General features: G+C 33.5%; 1 protein-coding gene across 1 annotated transcript; it reads left to right on the forward strand.

Annotated features, from left to right (window-relative positions):
• Window positions 1-376: 376 nt before the first annotated feature.
• Window positions 377-19,940, forward strand: LOC133178352 (neuropeptide SIFamide receptor-like). The gene is made up of 3 exons (XM_061313085.1): window positions 377-1,037; window positions 16,732-16,831; window positions 19,176-19,940. Exons 1-3 carry the CDS (start codon window positions 770-772, stop codon window positions 19,915-19,917), a joined length of 1,110 nt encoding a protein of 369 aa, XP_061169069.1. The 5' UTR covers window positions 377-769; the 3' UTR covers window positions 19,918-19,940.
• Window positions 19,941-26,819: the final 6,879 nt, after the last annotated feature.

Here is a 26,819-nt window from a genome sequence, read left to right on the forward strand (position 1 = left end):
CTTGACATGCCTATGACGTTCATAATCCGTTCTGCAAGGTACAGATTTACATGTTGTCACTGTGGATTTATTCTTCCAGAAAGCACTGGACTTAATTAGAGTTTGTCTCCGTTGATATACTCTCCTCTATAAAGTTCACTTACTAGGAATTAAGAGGGATCTCTGTTGTTGAAAATTATCCTTAAAGGTCGCAATTGTATGCTGACTTAATCGTGTAGAATGGAAGAAATTGGATGCAGACAATTAAATAAATATTTTCATTAGAAAAGGAGCTCGGGAAGAAATGCAAGCTTGAACTCCTGCCATGTCAGACGTAGATTTTATCAGCAAATAAAATTTATATTAAACTTTTTTGTAATGCGCACATAAAGCCCACTCCTGGTCACGTCGGAAGAAGCTTTCCAATTTTCGAAGCATATAATTGAGTTAATTGATAACAAAATCTTTGAACAATATGAAGTGCCAAGTTACAGGGAATCGTTAAAGTCTCGCAAGTTGTGAGCAGAACTCTTTCTTAAAATGTGTACCTACAATCAATAAGGATCAAATAACGAAAGTATGATGACAGATCGTTAGTCGAACAGCGAAAACAATACGGAGCGATACCCATTGATAGGTCTGGCATCGGTTCTTAAGAGTTAGTGGTCACAAGTATCCCTGAGAGCGGAGTCGTCCTGTAGCAACTTAGGAAAACACACCGTAATATTTACATAAAGATTTCAACAAGTGAAATTCTCTTCTCTGATAGGAAACTTATGATTGCCTTGTAATGGAAAGCAATTCTAGCAGTGATAGCTTAAATGTGAGTTTTACACAAGAACTAAAGCACGAATTAGAGGTGGTTGTCATTTATTCGGTGGCTTACGCCTTGATATTTCTTTTCGCTTTATTTGGAAATCTCACAGTCATTATTGTGGTGATCAGACATCGGTGGATGCATACAAAGACCAACTTTTTCATCGTAAACCTGGCTTGTGCAGACCTTTTGGTGGCTATTGTTGTCATGCCAATCAATACAATGATAAATATATTCATTGGTAAGTATTTCGTGCAGTTATAAGTATGTAATTCCATATTTCTATCTACCTCAAATGCAATATTTTAAGGTGGTCATGTACTTAGCCCAAGTATATTTGATGTTAATTCTTTTTCTTTAATTCACAACCATACTAAATGTAAAAATTCTAGGTATTTTTTTTTCTATAATCATTCATTCTTTATGCTAAATGGAATGCTAAAACTCAATTAAGTAGAAGTTGTCTGGTCAAATTGAAGTCAACTGCATGTATTATCTTCTATAATATTAAATTGAGTCAGTAGAAGTTGCAAGGTCAATTTCAAATGCATTTCTATTCTCAGTATTATATTGTATTAGCACGATTTCTCCCCATGATAAATTCCTTCAGAGAAAGTTCAGCGTGTATGTTTTTTTTTTTTTTCAAGGTTTTGGTTTACAGGAAGATAAATCCGAAGGTCATAATTTAATAACTAAAATAAATGAAGTAACATATTTACGTTCAATAATTCATAACACCAGGCAGCTGGAAATCTTAATAGCGTTCCGTGAGGTCTGCATTGATGGTTTCTGTTTTCTAGTTTTTACATTCTTACCATATGAGCAAGTCAAATATAATGAATTTTGAAATAGGAGTTTAAGCACAAGGGGTTATTATGACTTTTGTGAAATGTAAATTTATATAACAATGTACTGATAAATCTCGTAATGCTTTGAAAAGGGATCGAAAGGCTCTCACAAATACTCCCAATATCATTACTGCATTTATAACGACATTTATTTCTAGGTATGCAATAAAACTACAACTGTTTTTAGTACAGTTTTTTTAGTATAACATCTTAAGATTTAAATTAGGATTGATTTAGAAAGGAGATGGGTGAACAAGGCGCGCAGAATGTCTATAGCATCAGATATATAAAATAATAATCAATTTGTGAATTTCGTATTAAAAGTAAAGTTCTCATTATTGAAATTTATGAAATTATGATAAACAAAACTTTTCTGAAGAATATTTTCTCGGCAAAATTATTCTGTTATTAAAAAATTAATACGATATTCGTGAGGTTCGAACCCTATAAATAAAAATCCTGAGTATCATTTTTTCTTTGAGACTAACGATGTGTCATAAAAGTGTATTTTTAATGTATAGTGTGTCTTTGCTCCATGTTTTTGTTGACCAAAAAATGTATATTTTCTCGCAAACTTTGAGGATAAATTTGAAAAATATGGAGCAAGGACCCACTCATATCGAAAAATTGTGTTTTAGTATGAGAAAATGATCCTTTTAGTCCTCTCTAGTGTGTGTATGCTATTTCATAGGCAAATAATTTCAATCTTTGTGAGATTTTTATGCAAATTGTGGAGATTTCATATATAGTATAATTTCATTTTAGATGAAATATCAAAGAAAATTTTGTTTTAATTGAGATTTAATTTTTCACCTGCATGTTTGATGCACTGTAGGCATTGTGCTCGCCTTGTTCGCCCATATTCTTTACCGGTTTTTATTGAATATTCAAAAATGCATAACGAGCCACGTAACATGCCATAAAAAAGACTAAAACATGATATATCAGAAGGTAATATCAACTAATATTGTATGAAAGCAACATCAGGACGCATGTTTTCGGGAAAAAATTCAGTGCATGTATGAATCGTAGTATAGAATTGGACTTTTCCCCCTTTTCTTTCTCTCTTTCCGTTTTTAAATAAAACTGAATGTTTTTCAATGAAATGATTTAGTGATAATGAAAAACAAAACAAAACAAGTACTTGTATTATGAAGTCATTGGAAGACACCCGTATCCGTAGAATCAATTACCCTATACAATTCCTTAGAAGTATCGCCTCTAGAACATGTACTATATAATCATGGTTCAGTAAGGATACTGTATAGTAAGCTTCCTTGTAAGTGCATTTTAAACATTTTATTTGAGCATTACGCTCAGTGGTGTTATGACAAAATGCTCCTTTTTTACAACCAAAGACCAGGTTATGAAGAAAATCTAATTAATTAATAGTTAATAGGTGCATCCTTCTCGAAAGAGCAAAACCATGAATGAATGGAGCGGATGTGAGGACTTGCCAGAGTCATTAATGGAAAAATGTCCATAATCTATCTTTAACATTGATGTAACTTGACTTAGTTTTTAACTTGGATGTTAATGTGCGTAAATTATCGCTGGCTTTTAGGTCTTTGTGCTGGAGTGCGCGGTCTCTTAGGTCTTAGCGCTCGAGTGCGCCCTTATGGTCATTTTATATCCTGTAGGCAACATAACGTCAGCCCTTTAGCATGGAAATTTAATCAGTGTCTTGCTACTTTAGGAAACTCGGCTACCGTTTTGGACATCCTGTTAGTAATGATAAAGGATGTTTTTTTAATGAAACTGTTTCACGTAAATTAAAGTCAAACGCCATGTTTTAAAGAAAAAAAAAAGCATAACAGTCAAGAAAATATTGTTGCATCATAAAGCTATAAAATTCAGAATACATAAGAAGCTGATAGAAAGCATGAAGAGTGTTGCGTGTATTTACTCTGAATGGAGAAGACGATCTGCGAAGCATAGTTTATTTTATCATTTTTCTGTTTGTTATTTAAAAAAAACCTTTATGTATAATTCATTCCGTTCCAGTTTCATTTATTTATGTCGACGGGTGCCACTATTTCCCAGAAAGAAGAATCTCCTACAGGTGTTATAATGTAAATTTCTGGAATGTTTCAAATCGAGCGTTGTGAAGAACATACCCCAATTATAAGTTTTGTCTTTGATATAATCGAGTAATGAATTAAATAACGTGACAGTTTTGGTCTTTAAAGCACGTGAAAATAGCAGCAGCAACTCATCCATTATACCAACACATGCCCCGCTATTCTTCAGACATCTTAAATGAGAGCCATTTTACCACAAATCTCTGATGAATACTTATTGCCCATTACCCTTAAGAAGTTCATCATTCTCGTTAAATGAAACAAATAGCGTAATCTACGTTTCCTCCGGTTAATATTTTTTCTTCTATTGCCCTTTCTTATAATGGCCCTAATCTCTTTGCTCAAAAAAGTTATGTCTTTGTTGTCTTTCTTGACGAAAAACATCCCTGGGAGGTTTGTTTAAATGCTGAATTGTAAACCTAGAATATGAAATGCTGAAGTTGCTGAAATTTTCTGTAAGAAGGCTTTACACAGCACACTGAAAAGTATTAATCCCATGGTAGTTTTATGAAATTAGAGTGATCTACTCTTAGATATGATAGAATAAACGGAAATATACAGTGAATGTCACAATATGTGATGGATTTAAATATTCTAAATATTATTGAAGACCGAGATATATTTTTTGGTATGAATTTTCCCGATGTAAAAAAAAAAAAAAACAGCAGTGATTTCTCTTCACCAATTCTTCATTGCCTTATATAATTTTTCCTAGAAATATATACAAAGTACTGTATGTTGAAAATAAATTAATTTCTCTAAGTCCAAAAACATTTTTCGCTAGCGTTTAGATTCTTCTTAAGATTATTATTTCCATTTTAGGAAATATATTAAATTTTGCTTTCCGTCGCTTCTTCTGTCATTTTGTCTGATGAATTTGTCTTCAATATAAGACTAGAGAATATGGATAAAGAAAGAAGAATATCTTTATAAAGAAAGTATTTGATTAATAATGTGATTACAGTGCAGGGAACTAATTTTGTTACATAAAACCAGCATCAGCATAAGCATTAGTAGCATCAGGATCAGCATTTAAAAAACAGCATTACCAGGATCAGCATCAGCAAGCATAGGATAAAACCAGCATTGACCTACATAAAACCAGCATTATCCTACTAGCATCAGAAAATCAATGAGTTTTAATTCAGTAAAAAATTAAAAAAGAAAGAAAGAATATTGGTTAAAGTATTCACATTATTGATACATAGTGAGATATTATGATCAAATAATTGTAAAAGGCACTCTTTTATTGCTTTAAACGGCAATGCTGAAATTCATTATCTACTTCCGGTAGCATGATGCTGCTTCCGGTAGCATTGACCTAATTATAAAACAGCATCAGGATAAGGATTACTAGCATTAAATCAGCAAGCAAAGGAAGCATTCAAATCAGCAAGCAAAGGAAGCATTCAAATCAGCATCGATGCTGTAACAAAATTAGTTTCCTGCACTGTACTTGGACAAGCTCAAACATTTTATTATGCCCAATAAGACTAAGTAAAACGACAATTTTAAGTTATATTTAACCTTAGAACTTCATATTCATAAGTCGTACCAAAAAGGATCCAAGAACTGGGGGGGGGGGGGGTGTGTGTAAATTTTTTCATAATTTCATCATGCAGGGGGTCTGGAGACCGCCTTATATCCCCAGCAGATCCAGGGCGCAATCCACGGAATCTCTTGACAAATATTGATTATAAGAGTAAAACTTTCCAGTCAAGCTTATTTGCTCGTTATTGAATTATGATTTGAGTCAGTCTTCTTCAATATTTCTTGGGAGTCCCTGCCCCCTTGTTATCGTATGTAAACATGCTCTGGCCTCAGTGGACCTGTATGTCCTCTCGTTTTAGTTAAATTTGTTATAATCAATAAAATTGCAAATAAAGTTAGGATTTATTAGCATCCCCCCCCCCAAATAAAACTTTTTTTCTGTGTCAGAATGACTTTCCTGAGATGGATAAGAAATACGGTCCTATAAATTATTTTCAGAATCTTAAACTTTCTTAAAACTGTGTGAAACTGTCGTATAATAAAGAGTATTATCATTTTAGTTGGGCATTCGGTATTTATTTTCATCTTGATTGTAACCTAAAAATGTATTTAAAAATGCAAACTAATCTGCTATCTTACATGTATATGTATGTTTGTAACTTGCTACAGAAAATTCATTAGCAATTTACAGAGCTATATACATGTATATGTGCTCTACTCTTGGATTTATTATTCTTAAAACGACCTGCTTCATACAAGACATTTCACTACTGATATTGTCACTCTATTTTCCTAAGGGATTCTTAAAATTACCTTCATCAGCCACGGACGAAAAAGTGTAGTTAATTCACGATCGCCATTCTTCTTCCTTTTCCGAGGTATGTGGTGGCGTTTAAAAGAATTTCTGAGGCAAGGGAAGTGACGTGTGTAGTAAGAAAACGTCTGATGATTTTTTTTTTGTATCAAGAAAATTGGCAGGTCCGTATTATAGAAATAAAGGCTTGAGGAAAACATTTCTCCGCTTATATTGATTGCTTTAAAAAGTTGCTTTTGCAATTGTACCAAATCTTGTATTTCATAAATTTATCTATTGCAACGTATTTTGATATTTTCATTTTAATATCATGACAGTTTTTTCCCTTTATCTTTACACACATGTAACCTTGTTTTTCGAAATTTTTGGCCCTCATACCCCTTCTGAATCTGCCAGTGCGTACAAAATGTGATAGCTGCTGAAATCGGTGTCTCTTGAACAAGATCGAGGTGAAAAGTACTATATGTTCATGTACACTTGTGTGAAGCGAGAACTTGATATCTTTTTGTTTGTCAACACTTTTATTTTATGCTGTTACTTAAAGAACACTATTCAAAATGCAGTTATAGTCATGCATATGTTCAAAATGTATTTTTATGCCCCCGGATCGAAAGATCCCGGGGGTATATTGTTTTTGTCCTGTCTGTCTGTTTGTATGTTTATCTGTCTGTCTGTTGTCAACTTTAACCTTGCCCATAACTTTTGATTGGTTGGAGCTATGACTTTCATATTTCACATGTGTATTTTTGTGACAAGACCTTTATTTGGGTACATGTTCCATCATATTTGACCTTGGAGTTTGACCCACTTTTGCAAAATTTTATGAGACTTTAACCTTGGCCATAACTTCTGAACAGTTGGTGCTTGGGTTTCAAACTTCACATGTGTATTCTTTGTGACAAGGCCTTCCTTTGGATACCAACAACTTTGACCTTGACGTTTGACCTACATTTGAAAAACTTTAACCTTGGCCATAACTTTTGAACAGTTGGTGCTTGGGGTTTCAAACGTCACATGTGTATTCCTTGTGACAAGACCTTCCTCTGGATATCCACCTCTTTGACCTTGACCTAGGAGTTTGACCTACTTTTGAAAAACTTTAACCTTGGCCATATCTTTTGAATGGTTAAAGCTAGGGCTTTCATACTTCACATATGTAATCCTTGTGACAAGGCCTTTTTTGGATACAAACCACTTTGACCTTGACCTAGGAGTTTGACCTACTTTTGAATAACTTTAACCTTGGCCATAAATTTTGAATGGTTGACGCTAGGGTTTTCATACTTCACATATGTAACCCTTATGACATCACCTTCCTTTGGATACCAACCACTTTGACCTTGACATAGGAGTTTGACCTACGTTTGAAAAAAACTTAAACCTTGGTCATAACTTCTGAATGGTTGGTGCTAGGAATTTCATTCTTCACATATGTAATCGTTGTGACAAGACCTTCCTTTGGATACCAATCACTTTCACCCTTTGACCTAGACATAGGTGTTTGATTTACTTTCGAAAAACTTTATCCTTGGTCATGACTTTTGAATGGTTGGTCTAGGGCTTTCATACTTCACATATGTAATCCTTGTGACAAGACCTTCCTTTGGATACCAACCACCTTGACCTTGACGTTTTACTTACTTAAAAAAACTTTAACCTTGTTCATAACTTTTGAATGGTTGGTGCTAGGGCTTTTATACTTTACATATGTAATCCTTGTGACAAGACCTTCCTTTGGATACCAACCACTTTGACCTTGAACCTTTTAATTGGATTTTTTAATTTAGCAGCACATATACGTTTCAAACCAAAATGCAATTAATATATTATTAAACGAATATTCTACCTTGGAGATGCAGATAAGTAATGCTGCATTGTACTTGGTCTGTTCCCTCTCAATGGACACGATTTGTAACAAACATGGATTACATCCTACTTTTTTTCGGTCGGGATTTCATGAGAGCTATAACTATTGGTGATTCAAAGCAACATATACTTTTAGAACTTAAGTAGACCGTAGATGAAATCTAAAATGTCAAATGTTGGTTTTCTTCTTAACAAGCTTCTTGCCATTCGAAAGGAGCCGTTTATATACCAAAATAGCAAAGTAAAATGTTTTGTTAATTAAGATTACTGGTTAAGGACGGAACTATGAATAATTCCTAAGGTTGGAATGTGGGCATTTTCAGTAAATTTCTCTGTCAAAAAAATATTTTGACCAGCATTTATTTATCTGATCAGCTTTCGCATCTGTGACAGTTTTTATCTTTGATAGTTTACGTAAAAATCATACGAAATACCGGAAATTTGGCTGATTTTAATTCATCCTACTATTATTATTATGAAAATTTCTGTATGTGCATAATGTCAGCACGATTACTGAGTAATTATACAGTGATTTGAGGTGTGTCAGTGACTCAATATTCTGTCTTAATTCAGCTATGTTTATTTGCAAACTACTTTCATTTTCAATATATATCAATAATTTTTCATAGAATTTGACCAGTTTTGCTTTACTGTATTGTTCACCCATACAATTTTTAGGGACAAAGAGGAACTCAAACAAGTTAACATCCTCCGGAATGCTCTTACAGTTGCTGATAGATTGTTGTCTTTCCAGTAAAAATTTTGACATTTAAAGATTTTGGAATACCAATTATAGAGTAATTTTTGCATATCCTACACAAAAAAACTATTTTTCCCGTCCCATTCCTTTTGAAGCTGATTCTAAACAAAAAGCCCATGGGATTTCACTATGACCAGTGTATCGTGCGGAAACCTTTTAAATCGCCAGGACAAAATGTCTGGATGTGATATTCTCTCGGCGTCGACCGTTGACAGATTTTTTTTTAAAAAAGAATTTTTGTAATTTGTTTGTTTTTTGAGATCGAAATATTTATACTTATTATCAACTGATGCTCATTAGGTAAACGATGGATCATTATACTTGTTTTTTTTTTTAAACCTTTTTTGGTGGGAAGTTTTGATATGCTTGAGGAAGCTTTTTTGTCGGGAGGCATCGCCCAAAAAGGTTTGTCTTTTACCAATATTATTGTTCTAAACATATGCTGCTAGAACCCCACCTTATGTCAATTACAAATTCATCTTGTTTTCTTTATCAATATTGCTAGAAAAGTTTCATGAATTTGAAAAACTTTGTGGTTTGGGGATGGACAAAAATAGTTAATTTGTCAACTATAATTGTTCATTATAGTTCTGCACATGGATTACATTAAATAATTACAACGAATGTTAAGTCATCTCAAACATATCTCTTCTCAATATACGTATAAGTATCTCTTTTTAAATGTAACTAAATCCTTTCAAAATCTCTGTCAATCAAATGTTTTTTTAGACACTCAAACAACTCATAAGCTAACATAAAAGCCTATATTAGATGTCCTTCTCATTGTTTATATTCATACAACATGCTACAGATGCATCCAAAAACCCGCCAAATTTTAACACAAAGATATATGAGCTCATATTTATAAAGTAAATATATAATGAAATTTAAAATATATTCACGTATTAAGATAATTTATCAAGATTTTCGACCAAAAAAAAACTAAAAATTTATTCTTCAGAAAAAATACAAAATTGTGTACTTTTGGTAATTCTTATAATACTTGTCAACAATAAAACACAACATATTTAATGATTGACCATACCGATTTTGCGTAATTGTCTCTTGGACATGCATACCCCAAGTTTAGTGATAACAAGTATCGTGTGACCATGAAATGGAAGATAAAAATGGTGCTATTGATAAAATCATTGCTTTAGCGACGCATGTATTCTGCACTCTTTGCTTGCTTTACTGTGCAGCACTGTGGGACGTGGAGACCGGTCCTTCGGATGAGACCGTATAAACCGCGTCCCGTGTCGCAGTAGGTGGTGGCACGAAAAAGATCCCTCACTGCTCAATGGCCGTAAGTGCCGAGTATAGGACAAAATTTGCAGCTCTCCACCGGCAAGTGGTGGCTTCTCCATGTGAGTGAAAAATTCTCGAGAGGGACGTTAAACAACATACAAACAAACAAATTTACAGTGCAGCTAGTTTGTCAAAACTTCGCTCTACTCATATTTTAATATAAAACTGTTGATTTATGATTGATTGTATGTTGTTTTACGTCGTATTCGAGATTTTTTAGCTCATTTTTTAGCTCATTTAGAGACGTCACCATATACCGGTAAAAGGCTTCAAGTAGAACTTTACTCAGCACTCAGGCCCATTGTGCAGCGAAGGATCTTTAACGTGCCAACGCCTTTTGTGGCGTTTTTTAGGTCTCATCCGAAAGACCTGTAACTTCAAAGTACCAAGCGCTTGGCGAAGGAGCATTTATCGACTTGTGTCTGTCGCGGCCATTGCTTGAACCCACGATCTTCCGATCACGGAGGAAGCCTTCTACCAACTAAGCTACCGTGACGGTCTTTTGATTTACGATGCAAATGTCATAAAGCAAACACATAATTTTAACTCATTATGTCGCTTTGAAAACCGAACGTGTGTAGTTGGCCTGGGGTACAGAATTAAAATTGGATGCATGAAAGCCCAGAAGCACCTTAAAATAAGGAATGATCGCCGTGGAATATCATTAGTCAGCATTATGAAATGTTTTGCCACAATGTCTTGCTATCAATTTGCTACCAACATTTTTAGCTCTTCTGAACCAAAGGCTCAAAGAGCTAATGCTATGGCCATTTGTGCGGTGTGCGTAAACTTTTTAGGATATGGGCCATAACTCAAGAACCCCTTGGCCAATTATTGTCAAATTTGTCACAAGGTATCCTTGGCCCAAGGGCTCCCTTTTATACTAAAACTGGGGTTGTGACCCTTTAACAAGGGGAGATAAATAGGAAAATAGAAAAAAAAGTACTGGTTGCTAAAAAATCTTCTTCTCAAGAACCACTGGGCAGATTATCACCAAACTTACACAAAAGGATGAGAATATGTTGTAGATTAAAATTGGCACGGGGATTTACCCTGGGGCAAAGGGCGTGGTCTCAAGGTCACTTCAAAGTTGACCAAAAATTACATTTTATTAAAATGTTGATATTTTGCTTAATATAAGGACTAGGATCATCAAATCTTGTCAGTTGGTGCATCTAAGGACCTCATATCATGTTGACTCAAAAGTAGGTCACGGTGACCTACTTTTTAAATTTTGCGGCCATTCTTTTTCAAAATGATTTAGAGGCATATTTTGAACAATTTAAGGCCTATGATCATCAAATTTTGTCAGTTGATGCATCTTGGGTCCTCAAAGTACGTCAACTAAAAAGTAGGTCACCTTGACCTACTTTTTGAATTTTATGGCTAATCTTTTTTAAAACAATTAAGGTCATTAATTCGAATACGGGGAGGCTTAGAATCATTAAATCTTGTAAGATGATGCATCTTGGGGCCATAAAACATATTTATTAAAAGTAGGTCACAGTGACCTACTTTTTGAACTTTGTAGGCATTCGATTTCAAAGCGTTTTAGAGGCATAATTTGGACATTTAAGTCCTATGATCATAAAACTTTGTAAGTTGATGCATCTTGGGTCCTCAAAAAAGGTCAACTGAAAAGTAGGTCACCGTGACCTACTTTTCAATTTATATGACTATAATTAAATATTGGCTATAATTAAATATTTTGGGTACTTATTGGCTAGAATCATCAAACTTTGTCAGTTGATGCGTCATGGGTCTTCGGAGTAGGTCGACTAAAAAAGTAGGTCACCGTGACCTACTTTCGGAAAATCTATGGCTTTAATAAATTATTTCGGGTACTAATTGGCTTAGAATCATAAAACTTTGTCAGTTTATGCGTCTTGGGTCCTCGGAGTACAACAACTGAAAAGTAGGTCACGGTGACCTACTTTTGAAAATTTATGGCTTTAATCAAATATTTCGGGTACTAATTGGCTTATAATCATTAAACTTTGTCAGTTGATGCGTCTTGGGTCCTCGGAGTACAACAACTGAAAAGTAGGTCACGGTGACCTACTTTTGAAATTTTATGGCTGTATTTAATATTTTCAGGAATTATTTGGCTTAGAATCGTCAAAATTTGTCAGTTGATGCATCTTTGGTCCTCGGAGTAGGTTGACTGAAAAGTAGGTCACGGTGACCTACTTTTGAAAATTTATGGCTTTAATTAAATATTTACAGGTACTAATTGGCTTAGAATCATCAAACTTTGTCAGTTGATGCATCTTGGGTCCTTGGAGTAAAACAATTGAAAAGTAGGTCACTTTGACCTACTTATAAAATTTTATGATTATAATTTTAAAAAACATTTTAGGTATTAATTGGCTTAGAATCATCAAACTTAGTTGATGGGTCCTCAGAGAATGACAAGTGATAAGTAGGTCACCATGACCAACTCTCAGGTACTAATTGGCATAGAATCATCTTGGGTTCTCAGAGTGTGAATTGGAATTTCAAGGGTTTATGTAAATATACAGGATACTTCGAAGCTTCAAATAGAAGTGATAGGTTGTACAGTTTATCAGAAGAGCGATTCAAGGCCCATGGGCCTCTTGTATATTTGTAACATCACTGTTTTTGAAAACATCGCATTTAATACTTCAATGAATTTTGTTAACAAAATGTTTATTTCGTATTTCAAATTATTTTTCAGCCTATTCAGAAATTTATACGTGTATCTACCTTTACAACGAAGACCAAGTATTGATTAGAATAAGAAGATAGTTGTTATACAATTTATGCAGGATACTATATGAACACAGCAGAACCTTTATTGTGAAAATAATTTTGAAATGTTGACATTTTTGTTAATATAAACGCCAAAATGTGAGATGCGTGACAAATATTTGAATAGTTACACAACGGTACTATAAAATAAACACATATTTAGCCATTTTAGTGCAAGTATGTGATGAAAGATTCAGTGAATTAATTGTTGAGATAATATATGCCTGTCTTATATTAAAGAAAAATAACTCGGGTTTTAAATGGAAATGCTGTAAAAGTGACTAATTTATGGAATGTGAAATATTTAATTTGATAAAATACAGAAAGTAGATATATTTTATTTTTATATTGCGAGCAAGTATTTCAAATATATGTGTCGCTTGTATCCCCTTTAACTTCTTATAAATAGTGAATACAGTTCAGATGATCAAATTAAAAACAATATGATAAGGGCTATATTGCCGCTATAGGCATTTTTCCTGCAATTATCTAAAGAATGGTAAACTGACAACAATGTTGAATAATTACGATATAAGATCAAAGAGCATCTAAACTGAAATCGGTGATAAGTTTCTGGATTCCATGTATGTGAATATTTTGTATGTAAATGATCTGATTTTCCTTCCTATTTAGAAAGAAATGCGCATCTCAACAGGGCTACCGGGTGCCTCATTCTAGACCGCCAAAAGGCGATCACAGAAAGAGTAGACTCTATAATACATGAATCCCGACTAAACAAAATGCTTAAAACTAGTTCATTTCCAACTAAATCTCATGTAATACAAGTTTTACTACACGTCTTTCAAGAATTAGGCCGATAACGCTAACAGTAGTAGTGATATCATCCTTCACCTAACCTGCATCCGCACAATTTTAATTTGCACTATTGCATTCATGTTTCAACGCATGGTAGTTCTAGGAAAGTCTATGGTTATTGATTTATATAGAGTGTTGAAGCATTGTTTGGCAGTAATTGTGTGATTACTTTCTTTATAAAGAGTCGATATATAGTTTTTAATTTGTATGCCCCTCTGTCTTACAAGTCCAACAAACACCCCTTAACAGTAATGAAATGACCTTAAAAGTATTTTTGTCCATGCAGAAACTTATATATTTCTAAAGGGAGTGAAATATTTGAGTAACTGACTTTATAATACATTCAAACTAGAGCCAAATGCTTGCCCGTAACCTAATTGTGTCATTTTTACGATCAAAGTCACGAGATAATGAAATATGTAAATCATAACTCTTCCCGAATCCAGTTATTGTTATTTATTAAAGTAAACCTGGAGGCGAAATTCAGTTTTTTAAGTTCATTTTGCTAAAAATGACAGTGCTTGAAGAATAGATGAATTCCTCAAAACTATCTTATAAATGTGTAAGTCGTGTTGGGGGTAATCCTGATTTAAACAGAAATTAAACAATCATTACCCACGATAAATTAAAGTCCAGGCGTGTTGACATCATAGACAGCTTCTTTTTCAATAAAAAATGGAACTCATAAATTTACATACCTTGCCATTGGTCATTTGCAAAACTATTTTATTAAACATCTAATTAACACAAAATTACTCGAAGTTGATTTTAAAAAAATGCTTGAGTTTATGTGTAGTTTTTGGAGATCAAATCTTCCAACAATCTGTCGAAATTCCCATGGATACTAGTTGCGCCCCGTTATTACCAGACCTATATTTGTATTCATATAAGCAAAATTTTGTCAAAAACTTATACATGAAAAGAAGAATCTCTTGCTGTGGCCTTTCAATTCGACAATTAGATATATTAACAAAATTCATTTTTATTCCAACATTAATTCGATGTATCCCTTTGAACTAGGAATAAAAACAGAGTCTGACACACCTGTTTTATTTTTGGATATTACTAGTAAAAAGACGTTAACGGTAACGTAAAAACAAAACTTTATGATATACGTGATGACTTCAACTTTTCTGTAGGCAACTTCCTTTATTTATGTAGCAATCATGTCATAATTATCTGCATATGGAATTTGTCTCCCAGTTGATTCGATACGCAAGAGCAAACTCTTGACAAATAAGTTGATGAAACAAGAATGTGAAGTCCCATTTAAACTCGACATTTCGCAAATTGTATGGTCGATACAATGACCTTGTCAGCAAATACAATCTATCATTAAGTCGAATTTTGACTGACGTTTTTTCATACTGAATTGCCTACGGGTTTTTCCGTTTGCCCGATCATGACAAGGAACATACGGCGGTAGTGACCGGTGGACAGGGGATGCTTACGCCTCCACGGCACCCGCCCTTGATGATGTTTTCTCTACTCTAAAATTGTATTATTTCAATGGACTTTTTAGCTTGATTAATGTTTATCTTCAAATTTTATTTCAACTGAAGTTATATTATTTTGGGACAAGAGGGAAATGTAATACGGAGAAAAGTATTTCGGCAAGGCATAAATGTTAAGTAACATGTTTTGTTGTTATAGTATGCGGTGGCTATAGAGTTTTCTTTTGATTTATTTTTGTTGTGTTTTCAGAGAAGCATCTACTTCTTAATTTACGAGTCGCGATAGTCATTTTCATTAATTCTTATAGGTGACTTTTCTTTTGATATCTGAGCTCGAAAATAGTTAATTTTTTTCTTACGCTAATTCCAAAATATCGCTTTGAATCTTTTCCGCCTTTATCTGGTTCTATAAAACAACAAAATGGTCATCCTTTCTGTACATCCCTTCATAAATTGTCATTGCGAGTCTGCTTTCCCTTATTTTCTTCAGCCAAATTGCAGAGAATATTTATCCTCAAATGCTTATTTATCATCTAAGTTTTTGTAAGATTTGGTATCTACCGTTGGTAAATCTTTTAAGCTTTTCCAAATCAGTTACTTTCAAATATCTCATCTTAAACCTTTACATTTACTTGTGATTGTGAAAGCAATAAGGTATAATCGGAAAGGAAAGGAATTTTCCCTTAAATTGAGTTACTGCATGAATAAAACTTTGAAGTAACGAAATTTTTTCAGGTATGAATATAAAAACTTGATTTCAAATGAGACAAAAGCGTGGAACAAAGTTCAAGGTCGCTGGAAAAAAGTATAAAATGCCCTACTTTTCAAAAAGTTTAACATTGGTTATAACATTTGAAAGAGATAGGATAAAGCATTCATATTTGTAATGTGCATTATCTGTAAGAAGACGTTTCCGAACATGCTATAATTTTTTATCCCATGACCTTGAAGTTTGATCTAATTTTCAAACATTTTCACATTAGTTATAACTTTTGAATGACAGAAGATAAGGCGTTCATATTTGACAATTGCATTACCTGTGTCAAGAAGTCTCCGAATATGCTAATATTTGACTACGCGACCTTCATGTTTGACCGAATTTTCAAAAATTTTATCAATGCTGCTAATTTTTGAATGAGAGAATATGGGGAAATTCATAATTTACACTATGATTTTTAACCCCCTGACCTTGAAATTCGACCTAATTATCTAAAATTTTAACATTGCTGATAGTTTCTGAATGAGAGAAGATAGGCATTTATGTTATGTGCATTTTTTTTACCTCGTGACTTTAACCTTTAAGATTAACCTACAGTCTTTTTCATTTTTTTTTTTACATTGGTAAGAACTCTTGAATGAGAAAAGATAGGGCTTTCATATACATGTATTACATGTATATGAATTTCTGACTTCTTGACTTTGATGTATAAGTTTGAAGGGACACACAAACAAGACATTTAAAATATGCCATAAAATCATTGCATCCAAACCAAAATTGGTAACCACAATTCTTTGAATTTGCTTGTTCTTAAAAATACATAATGTTAAGTCTCAGCAAAACTTAGTCTAAAAGTTACATTCAAAACAAGAGTATAAAAATATAACATGATTCTGTCTTAAAACGAGTTATCAGCATTCTATGAAATAGTACTTGATCAGGCTTTTCCTGTAAGAAGATATTTTGAAATCTCTGAGTGATATATATTTTTAATTTTTTTCTTGCAGATTGGCGATACGGCGCTGTACTATGCAAGTTGACACCTTTCCTCCAAGGGATATCTGTTTGTGCCTCCGTCAATACTTTGGCAGCCATCGCAATTGATAGGTATACAGCTTCGTGATTTGTATCATGCAAGCATTTTTGTGAAGCAAAGATTTTTTTTATTATTAATTTCATAAAAAGTGTTTTTGTTTAATTTGAGACACCCCAGACACATAACTGTGAGGTTTTGTTCATCTGTCAAGTAATTTCCTGACAAATGTTACTGGAGTGGGATACCATTTCAAGATGATGGGCATTGGAGCTGACCTAATTTTAAATTGATAACAAATACTCGCTGATTCCTACTTTTAGTTTCCTGTCTGTGTACTTGCATCTGATAGCTAGGTTCATTTTTGGTGTTTTAAAAAGGGTTCTTTAAACATTGATGTTAGGATGGGTTGGCAAATCCGTGTAGTTTTTAAAACTTTCTTTTCGAAATTCCTTGCATACTTCATTATTGTTAGTTAAACAAAATTTTGTATCACATAAGTTACGTATTAATGTAAATACAACACACTAGCTGATGAACATAAGAACTTGTATGAAGGACACATACTTTCATGAGGAAACTCGGATACGGGTGCCTTAAGGAATTTCTTAAAAGCAAGTTTCACTGTATTTGCCGTTGCCCTTTGAACACTGTTTAATTCGATTGCACGTCTTTGTTATCTGCTTCAAACTTGCACGCTCTCCTGTAATCGAATAATTTCCCTTCACCGTAAAATTTTTATGTAATCACCAGTAACTAATAAAGATAGAGTCTATTAAACAGAATTCACTGAGCATTCAACAAAACTGAGTTTATGATCTAGGTTCGATGTCTGTCATTTTCCATAGGTTACAATTCAATTTTTATGATTTCAAAAATTGATTCGAAAATCAAGCATGATGATACGTTATTAAAATAAATTACGGTAATTTTAAGCGCGCATTTTTTTAAAATGTATTTTGCGGGTAACTTCTACTTTAAATACTTGCTTGAATAACATAAAGATGACAGAAAAAAGAAAATTAGCTTATTTCAGCATGGGAAAGTTATCGTGTCCAGGGTTCGACACTAACTTTTTTATCTTGGTGGACCGCAGGTCCACTTGTCAAAAATAATTGGTGGACCTTCTCAAATTCTGGTGGACCTTCATAAATGTTTGAATTAATGAATGAATTCATTGTACAAGGCTTGACACTAACTTATGTACCCAGTCCAGTCAGACTAATAAAGTATTAGTTTAACCAATCAACAGAAACAAATCAATTAGGAGTTTTTCAGCATTGTTGTTAAATATATTTCCAATATTTAAAAAAAAAGAAAAAAGAACGCAATCTATATCTTCAGACGAATTTTATTTTAATATCATTTATTTACAATGGTAAAAACTTGCATTTAATTCGCTTCTAAAGGTAGGTAAAATTTAAATTCCTAATAAATTAACTAAGATATGATTAATATTCTTTCATATTACAATATACCTTAATATTATTTATATGTGATCATTCTGAAATAATTGTATATGCCCCCCGAGAGCCCTTGATTGGTGAATAAACTAATATCTATAATCATGTGAATTTTTCATGTATCTATGGCTAGAACATTTTTTATTTACTACGATGCAAAAATGACAAAAGTATATGTATTCATAATTTTTTTTTATTATTTATTCAAATAAACTGTGATCATAGGATTCTTTTCATATGTGATATAAAGTATAGCAGAAAAAAACCCCAGATATTCATAAAATATAAATCACGCCAGTTTGAAAAAATAAACAATGCATAAATGCAGCTGTCAATCAATTCTAATTATCTCCAAACTTGGCCATCAGTGTGCGTTCAGGCGTGAAGTGATTTCCTGTTACCTAGTGTACATTTTCACACCTTTCTGTGCATTAAGTAAAGAAAGGACAGACTGGCTAACTTGGCACGAATTTTACATGCTTCTTTTTCAATGTCCGTGTTGAATGTTCTTGCACCTCAATGTTATTGTAGTCATCAATATTACATGTAAAATATATAAAGTCGCTAGGTTCCCCTGCTTTAATACCTAAAACAAATTTCATATTTATTTCTTGTAAAATACAAGTATGGATGAATTAATCGTTTGATTTACGGATGTAGATTTAGAGAAAAAGAAAACCGAATTTTACTGGGTTTTTTTATACGGTGTTTAAATTTTAAGTGGACCGACGGTCCACCTAGTCCAGAACATTTGGTGGACCTTCCAATTTTTTGGTGGACTCGGGCCGCCGGTCCACCGTTAGTGTCGAACCCTGATGTCCTGTCCTCTGTAATTTAATTAAGAAGAATGTAACTATGAGATATATTACTCTTACTTGAAGACGGGGGCTGTGTAAATAATAGACTATTTGTTCCGATGCAGTCATTTATTTGATATTTCTATGTTCTTTTCCAGGTGCCTGGCAATCTGTTATCCCTTACACTACAAAATCACTTGGAGGAGTTGTAAAATTATTATGTGTAGCATCTGGTTGTTCAGCATCGTCATAATGATTCCTAACTTGTTGGTATATACTATAGATGAAACAAACCCTGTGAATATGACCTTCTGCTCACCAAAGTGGCCATCAACTACATTAGAAACTATTTATTTTCTGGCCGGATCATTACTTTTTTGTTATTCCCTCCCTCTGGCGCTGATTATTACATGCTACTGTGTGATTGGCTTTAAAGTATGGAACCGGAAGGCTCCTGGTGTTTACGGATCAAACGGTGTAATACACAGATCAAAAATAAAAGTCGTGAAAATGCTAGTCGTAGTGGTAGTAATGTTTGCCGCCTCTTGGTTTCCATTGTGGGTGATACAGATAAAAATCAGACTAGATCCGCACCCAGCAGACTTTTTCATAGTTTATAATTACGCTATTCCAATCAGCCAGTGGTTGGGATGCGCCAACAGTGGAATAAATCCTATTATCTATAGCCTTTTCAGTAAGAAAATTCGTATTAGAATAAAAACGATGCTCATGTGCAAAAAAGCAGAGTATGAAGTTCCCCGCAATCTTAGTTCGTACACTAGTACTCGATATGTGTCAGTTGATTATACCAATGGCCATGTGACTCTAAGGACAAACGGATCACAAAAAGAGCGGAAGTCCTCGCGCACAGATAGATTATTCAATAATATTTACGACTGATTTACATTTACTGCAGTTCTGTCCTATGTTAAATTGTTATTGCATAAAACGATTTAATTTTCTTCTAGCTTTGTTGCTTCGTCTTTATTGGCTGTAATATGCTAGATAAGTCTTGATCCAGAACACAAGGAGCTCACATCATAGGAGTGACCTTTGAATAACGTCTTTCACTTGTTAACTATTTTCAATTGCCAATGAATACATGTATTTTTACATTTCACCTTCAACCTGTATATTGTGTTCTAAACACTGAGGTAAAATTGATTGATTGTATGTTTTTTACGTCCTATTCGAGAAGAACAATTGACAACTTTCCTTTGACAGAGCTAAGCTGTATCAGTTTTCTAGTAAGATTTACATCAATTGAATGCTTTTTCATTTGCTTAAGAAAACAGATAATCGATTAACCCTAAACTACATGTAGTAAAAACTAGTTTCTTAAAGCCATCTGTATGAAATTTTTTTTATTGGCTCTTAACGGACCTTACATAATTTCATCTATGTTATATGAATAGTTCAATACCATATATATATATATATATATATATATATATATATATATATATATATATATATATATTTGCTTTTATTCTGTGTCTCGTTTTTTTTATGAACGGTGTTGCCATGGTAACTTAAAATAGAATTTTCTTAGAAATACTTTCAAAACGCTACTCCTTCCAAAGTCTTGGTTTTATTTTAATATAACTGGGCATTTAAGTAGACTTCACTAAGATTACATACTTCTGTATATAGGTTTTTGATTTCAATAAAAGGCGCTGCCTTGGTTACTTAAAAATAGAAATTTCTGCAATATTTTTCTAAAGGCTACTCCTCCTCAGGCACTTATCAAGGAATGTTTTTTCCAGGGGGTTCATCCCAGTCAAAAAATATTAACGCAGAAATTTCTTGACAAGCAAGGATTGCTGTTGCAATCGTTTTAAGTCCAAGTTTTTGTTGTAAGTACAAACCAGTAGAACTTCGGTCTCCTGGTGGAGAAGAGAATGTGTGGTGTGCCCCCTCCCCCCACGGTAATGCTAAAGAAAACACGTACCTATTACTTTTTTCACTTGTATTTCTTAATTCCCTATGTTAACGAGCAAAGAAAATTTAAAATATTTCAATAATCATTTATTCACAAATGTCCTTGAACTGGTTGGGTATATAAGAACAAAAAAAAAAAATGCAAAATTTTATTTCATAAATTTTGTTTTCATCAACATAGAAAAAATGCATTTGACTTTCACATGCCTTGACGCCAGTGTATACCGGTAATTTTAAAGATGATATTATAGGTATTCCGATTTGTTTTTATTTTGGAATTTTTTTGTCAAGAAAAGCTTTTTTCAAGTAAAAAAATTCTCCTATAGGTGATAGATTTGGTCATTAAAACTTCTTCTGAAAGAGAAATGACAAAAACAAAGTCTGTGAGACCTTTTTTTAGCTTTGTGTACAAAAAAGATTATTTATTCAATGTTATTCATGGCCTTGATAAGACCACGTGCCCCATCCTCTTTGAACAAATGATATAATTCAATTTACACCTTATTAAGCTCAAGACTATGGTTTGTCAAAGCAAAGCAATAAATTGCAACCCTTATCATAAAACATATTAGGCTTATTGAATCATTGCTTTGGTTACGATGACCTAACGTTTTTCGGATAAATTTATTTGACAAATTTGCCTCAGGCGAGCTCAATTGTCTACAGACAAAATTATTGAGCTAATGCCGCAGCAGCGAGCTATATGTACATGTCAATCATCACCTAAACTAATTCTAACGATATTCATACAAAGTAAAATTAAATTGATTCCTGTGATCAGCTGCTTGCAAAAAAGAATAGAGAAATATACTTATGATAATTTTTTTTTAATATCCGAGACAGAGAGGAAATTTAATCTTTCCGGCGGCAGTGATATAGCGTTAAACCATGTGAAAAGCAGTTCCTTTTCAAATCAAATGGATTTGTCTTTTTAGTACATGAGGACAATATTGTAAAAACATGTAAAAAACAAGTAATTTAGCAAAGGTCCTGTAGAAGTTATGTTCGATTTCATAACCGGTGAAATCATATTTGCTGCTTTCTGTGCACTTCTGTAGAGGGAAAAAAAGCGAAGAATGTTTATTGATTAAAAAAATATATAAAAATCAAACTAATTGTTTGTTCTACTCCTTGTATTCTAGCTTCATGTTAGCATAGCGGTAAAAATGGCCATATAAATTATACCAGTGAAATGACAGTGGCCGATAGGGATTTATGAGTTGATTAGTAACATCAAAGGTAATGACAGTGCAGTGTTTGGGTCTGGCGCACAGGTAAATTAATACACGGATCATAGGATGCAGGCGAACGGCAAAGTATTTTAGCAATTACTTAGGTTTTTTCCTTTTTTTATTTGCGTTGACCTATCAATTAAAGCGTTAAAACCAGTTTTTTTTTTGTTTTTTTTTTTTGTTTTTTTTTTTTTAATAAAAACTTGTTTTGACATGTATCCAAATTTTGTAAAATTAATAGAGATATGAATATTTTCTTTGGGATAGTTACTCTTGATACAGGTGTCTTCTTATCAAGGATGTAACAACATCTTTTAACAGATATTATCTCTCCTAACTCAAGATCACAAGTGACTTTCCTTATCATAGCTTAGACTCTCTAATCGATCGACATGCTTATCTTTTTTTTAATCACTAAACATTAATTTTTTTCAAAGATAACTGGATTACGAACGAAAACCTGAGGGAAAAACAAAATAGTTTATACATCGAAGTCTGTATATCGGGGCTAGTATATCACTGACTCAATGTTTCATTGAAAATGCACAATGAAACATTCGAGGAACATCTAATAAGCAGTAAGGCTAATAGTTTTCATAAAATAGATTTTCGCAGTGAAAGAGCATTCAAGTAGATTCATATTTTTAATTTTATTCAAAATGATGGTCCTAATTTCTTTCAGCTTATAAGAAGCTTGAAGCCAATTTCTTTCAGCTTATAAGAAGCTTGAAGCCATATATTTGTTTTTCTGAAATACTGCTGAATCAGAATTAAACAACAAATATTCAATCAATCTTTAATTTATTTCCAATCTAGTTGACAAATGATAACTTGAAAAATTGTTTAATAATTCTCAACTTTATACTAGACATTAGGGAAAGACATGCTAAACTATAAGTTTTAGAGAAAAATAATTTTAAGAACTGAAAAAAAAAACAGTTACATGTATCTTGAATGTTTATTTACCCTAGCTGGAAGCATTCAGGTACCTGCCACTGAAAATGTTTTTTTTTTCCTTCCTTCTTTTACATGAGGGAGTTTTAGGTTCTGGTGGTTTAACGACATATAATTGAACAACTTTCGATAATTGTATGATAGGAAATATCGATGTTTAATACATAATTCTCTACAAAAAATAATAAAATAGGGATAATTACATGTGTTCTCTACTCTTTCAACGAAAACGGAGGAACTGGTACCAAATTATTTTGCTTTCAGTAGTTAATGAAATAACTTCAGGTTGTGAAAGAGATTGTCTATAGACGACAATATGCAATTTAAGGCTTGAGTCTGTCTTCGAAAAACAGGAAAAAATATATATCGGCAAAATGTCAGACGCCTGGTTGAATGCGCATCCACATACCATTTTTTCAATTTGTATACGTACCATTCCTAAAAATAGTAGAAAGTTTGTTTTTTTTTATTTTTTTTATTTTTGGTGAGACACTAACATAGGTCTGTTGATCGATTTTATTACCGAGGAAACGAGGTTTCCACCGATACTAAAATAAATTGTTCTTTGAATTATTTCAAACAGATACTCCTATAAATTTTGCATTGTTAAAACAAACTAATGTAAGAAGGGACTAAATTTGGATTGTTTAATAACATTGTACTTCTATCTTTAATATCGATGAAAAAGGCTTCGGGTGGATTTTAAAATATCAACCTCATGAAATAATTCTACACTGTACTGTCTTAGCAGTTTCCGAATGATTTCAGGAAACCTGATATACGAGGGGTGATCAAAAAGTTCGCGAACTATCTCTATATTTACAAAACCACTATTCAGATCAGATTGAAATTTGGCACACAAATAGTCTTGCATCATGGCTGTGGCGTTTTTCCTTTGAAGTTAAGTGTACAATAACTGGAGATACACCGATGGGCGGAGCCAGCAAAAACTGTGGCGTGTAAATAAATTATTGAACACCAAGGCGATTTCAACATTTTAAATCACATGAATATTGAATCTGAATTACAGAATTAAATGGGCTTTGTTATATACAAAGACAAAATTTCAATGAAATAAAGGTCTTTCACATGAATTACAGTGCACATGTATCCCAAAATACGAAATGTTTTTACGAAACTCTGCAAATATTCGATCCACCACAATCAAGTTCTTGACATGAATTCCACATATAAATATCTATATAATATCACACCTATTGTAATAGAGCGTTTTAGCAGGATATACCATCTTTGCTGTGTTCTTTGCTCAACTAGAATAAAGTTCAGCTGCACTGCATCCATAGATGAACAGTTATTGACCCTGACACGGCGTTTTTGTTCATGCGACAGCTCTCGAATTTGTCAAAATCAACGGGTATCTTTTCTCTTGATTTTCGATTAACACCCGAATTTCCCTTCTTCAACTTCGAATTTTTCATCCTTGATTTCCAAAGGTTTTCTTATGAATTTCATTAACAATCCGTGTTTATATTAAGTTAGAGAGCTGCAATCCGACGTCCTTCCTCGTGAACACACAAATGAAATGTGTGTATGAAAAACACTGGCAGGAAGGAGAGATTATCCATGCGGTCACCTGACAAAAACGATATTTTTTACTGGTGTAATTAAAAATCATGCTTGAAAATTACTGACGTTTTGATTGGCCATGATATTGAATATTTATCATTGTGTATCCTGATTTATTTGGACGAAGGGGCGGAGACTCATTCTTCGCACTCGTCACCACCCTTCGTCCAAATAAATCGGGATACACCATAATAAATATGCAATAACTCTTGCATAAACATGTTCTATAAATAGCAGATGATGCGTAATGTTTTGTTCCATGTTTGTGACGTCATAATGTGAAAATGACGTCAATATGTATGTAGTATCTGTTCGACTGTCCCGTGGTAAGACCTACTGATGATGTTACGTCAGATGGCGGGACAGTCGCACGGACCTCTTCTACACGTGGACGCCAAGCAGACACGACGTGTCTGGGACAGCAGCGGGGCGGGAGTTGGCCTGGGCCAGAACCTACGGATAAGTTGTATTTTTACATAGTGTAAATAAAGGTTATAAGTACACCCTCGGTAGTTACTTTTTGTAGTTGACTGCTAACAAAAAATGGCTGACTCAGTCGTACTCGAGCAACGGAAGGCTGTAAAGTTTAACCTATATCTTGGAAATTCCTTTGCAGTGCATATAATAATTTGTACAAGGTTTATGAAGACAAAAGACTTGCCAGAAGTTCAATCATTAATTGGATTGATTGTTTTAGTGAAGGAAGGGAGATGGTTAAAATGATGTTTGTTTTGGTGCCTAGTGAAAGTAAGCTGGGGAAGAGATATTTGAGCAATTTGTTATGAAAGGTCACCAAGTTACAGTTAGAAATATAGTTGAATATTTTAAGAATATTATAATTATTAAATCTCTGAAGTACCGTTTACTTTAGACTTTAAACATATCAGATATGATTAAAAAAATGCGCCCATACTTTATCCATAATGGAACAACGACGCACCCAAGACAGAGATGTCGGGTTGTGATGGTCACCATGCTCATTGTGGGAAAATATATCCTTATCAACCCATCCTATTGCCAAGATTTGGCCATTTATGACAAATGGAAAATTCTTGTTATAAAAAATAACCTGCATGGTAAGAAATGTAAGACTCGGAATTTTTTTTTTAAAAGCCTGTGTGAACTGAACGCTTTGGAGCATGTCACGGGACCCTGAATCACGTGATTCACGCATGGGCAGAACGGTGGCAGATGAGCATTAATATCGGAGAGGATTACTTTAAATAATAATAAACATTGAAATTTAATTTTATTTCTTTTATGGAAGTTATTCAATTAGTTAGCGAACTTTTTGATCACCCCTCGTACTACATCCACAGCTTATATCTGTAGAAATGCACAAATATCTCGCCCCGTTCTAAAATTCATTACTCATATAGAGACGTCACCATATACTGGTGAAGGGCTTCAAATTTAGACCTTTACTCGGCACTCAGGGCCATTGAGCAGTGAGGGATCTTTATCGTGCCAACGCCTGTCGTGACACGGGGCCTCGGTTCTTAAGGTCCCGCAACTTTCCCTGTAAAGTGCCGAGCGCTTGGCGAAGGAACACTTGCTACCTAATTTTTTTCGACTTTGAGGTCAGTCGAGGCCCCGATTCGAACACTCAACCTTACGATCACGGAGCGAGCGCTCTACCGACTGAGCTACCGTGACGGTCATTCAGTTAAAAAGTTTTTAAAAAAAAGAAAAAAAGAAAGAAAGCAGCATGATGAAACTTTCTGATATTAGTAACAAATACCACTTCCAATGATCAAAATTTGATCAGAAATAAGTATATTAAAATAAATTATTTTATTATATTTACAATGGAAAGCTCAACAGCGATTAAAAGGAGGATTTGTTGAGAAAAATATTAACGCTAAAATAGAAATATGCTATAACTTTATTGAGATGGCCGAGTCTGGTTTCAATGCGGAAGATAATATTGTGCACTAAAGTGAAATACAGCACATTTACACTTTGAAAGAAGTTATTTAATGAATAACTGTCACTGAGTTCTTTTTGTTTTATGATGTGATCAAGCAATGAAAATATCACTCAAGTCGATTGCTTAATCATCATCATAAAACCAAAACAAAAAAAGTT

Source organism: Saccostrea echinata, unplaced genomic scaffold (genome assembly GCF_033153115.1).
Source record: "Saccostrea echinata isolate AGI-Se365-2 ecotype Australia unplaced genomic scaffold, CSIRO_AGI_Sech_v1 ptg000002l, whole genome shotgun sequence".
Lineage (NCBI taxonomy): Eukaryota > Metazoa > Mollusca > Bivalvia > Ostreida > Ostreidae > Saccostrea > Saccostrea echinata.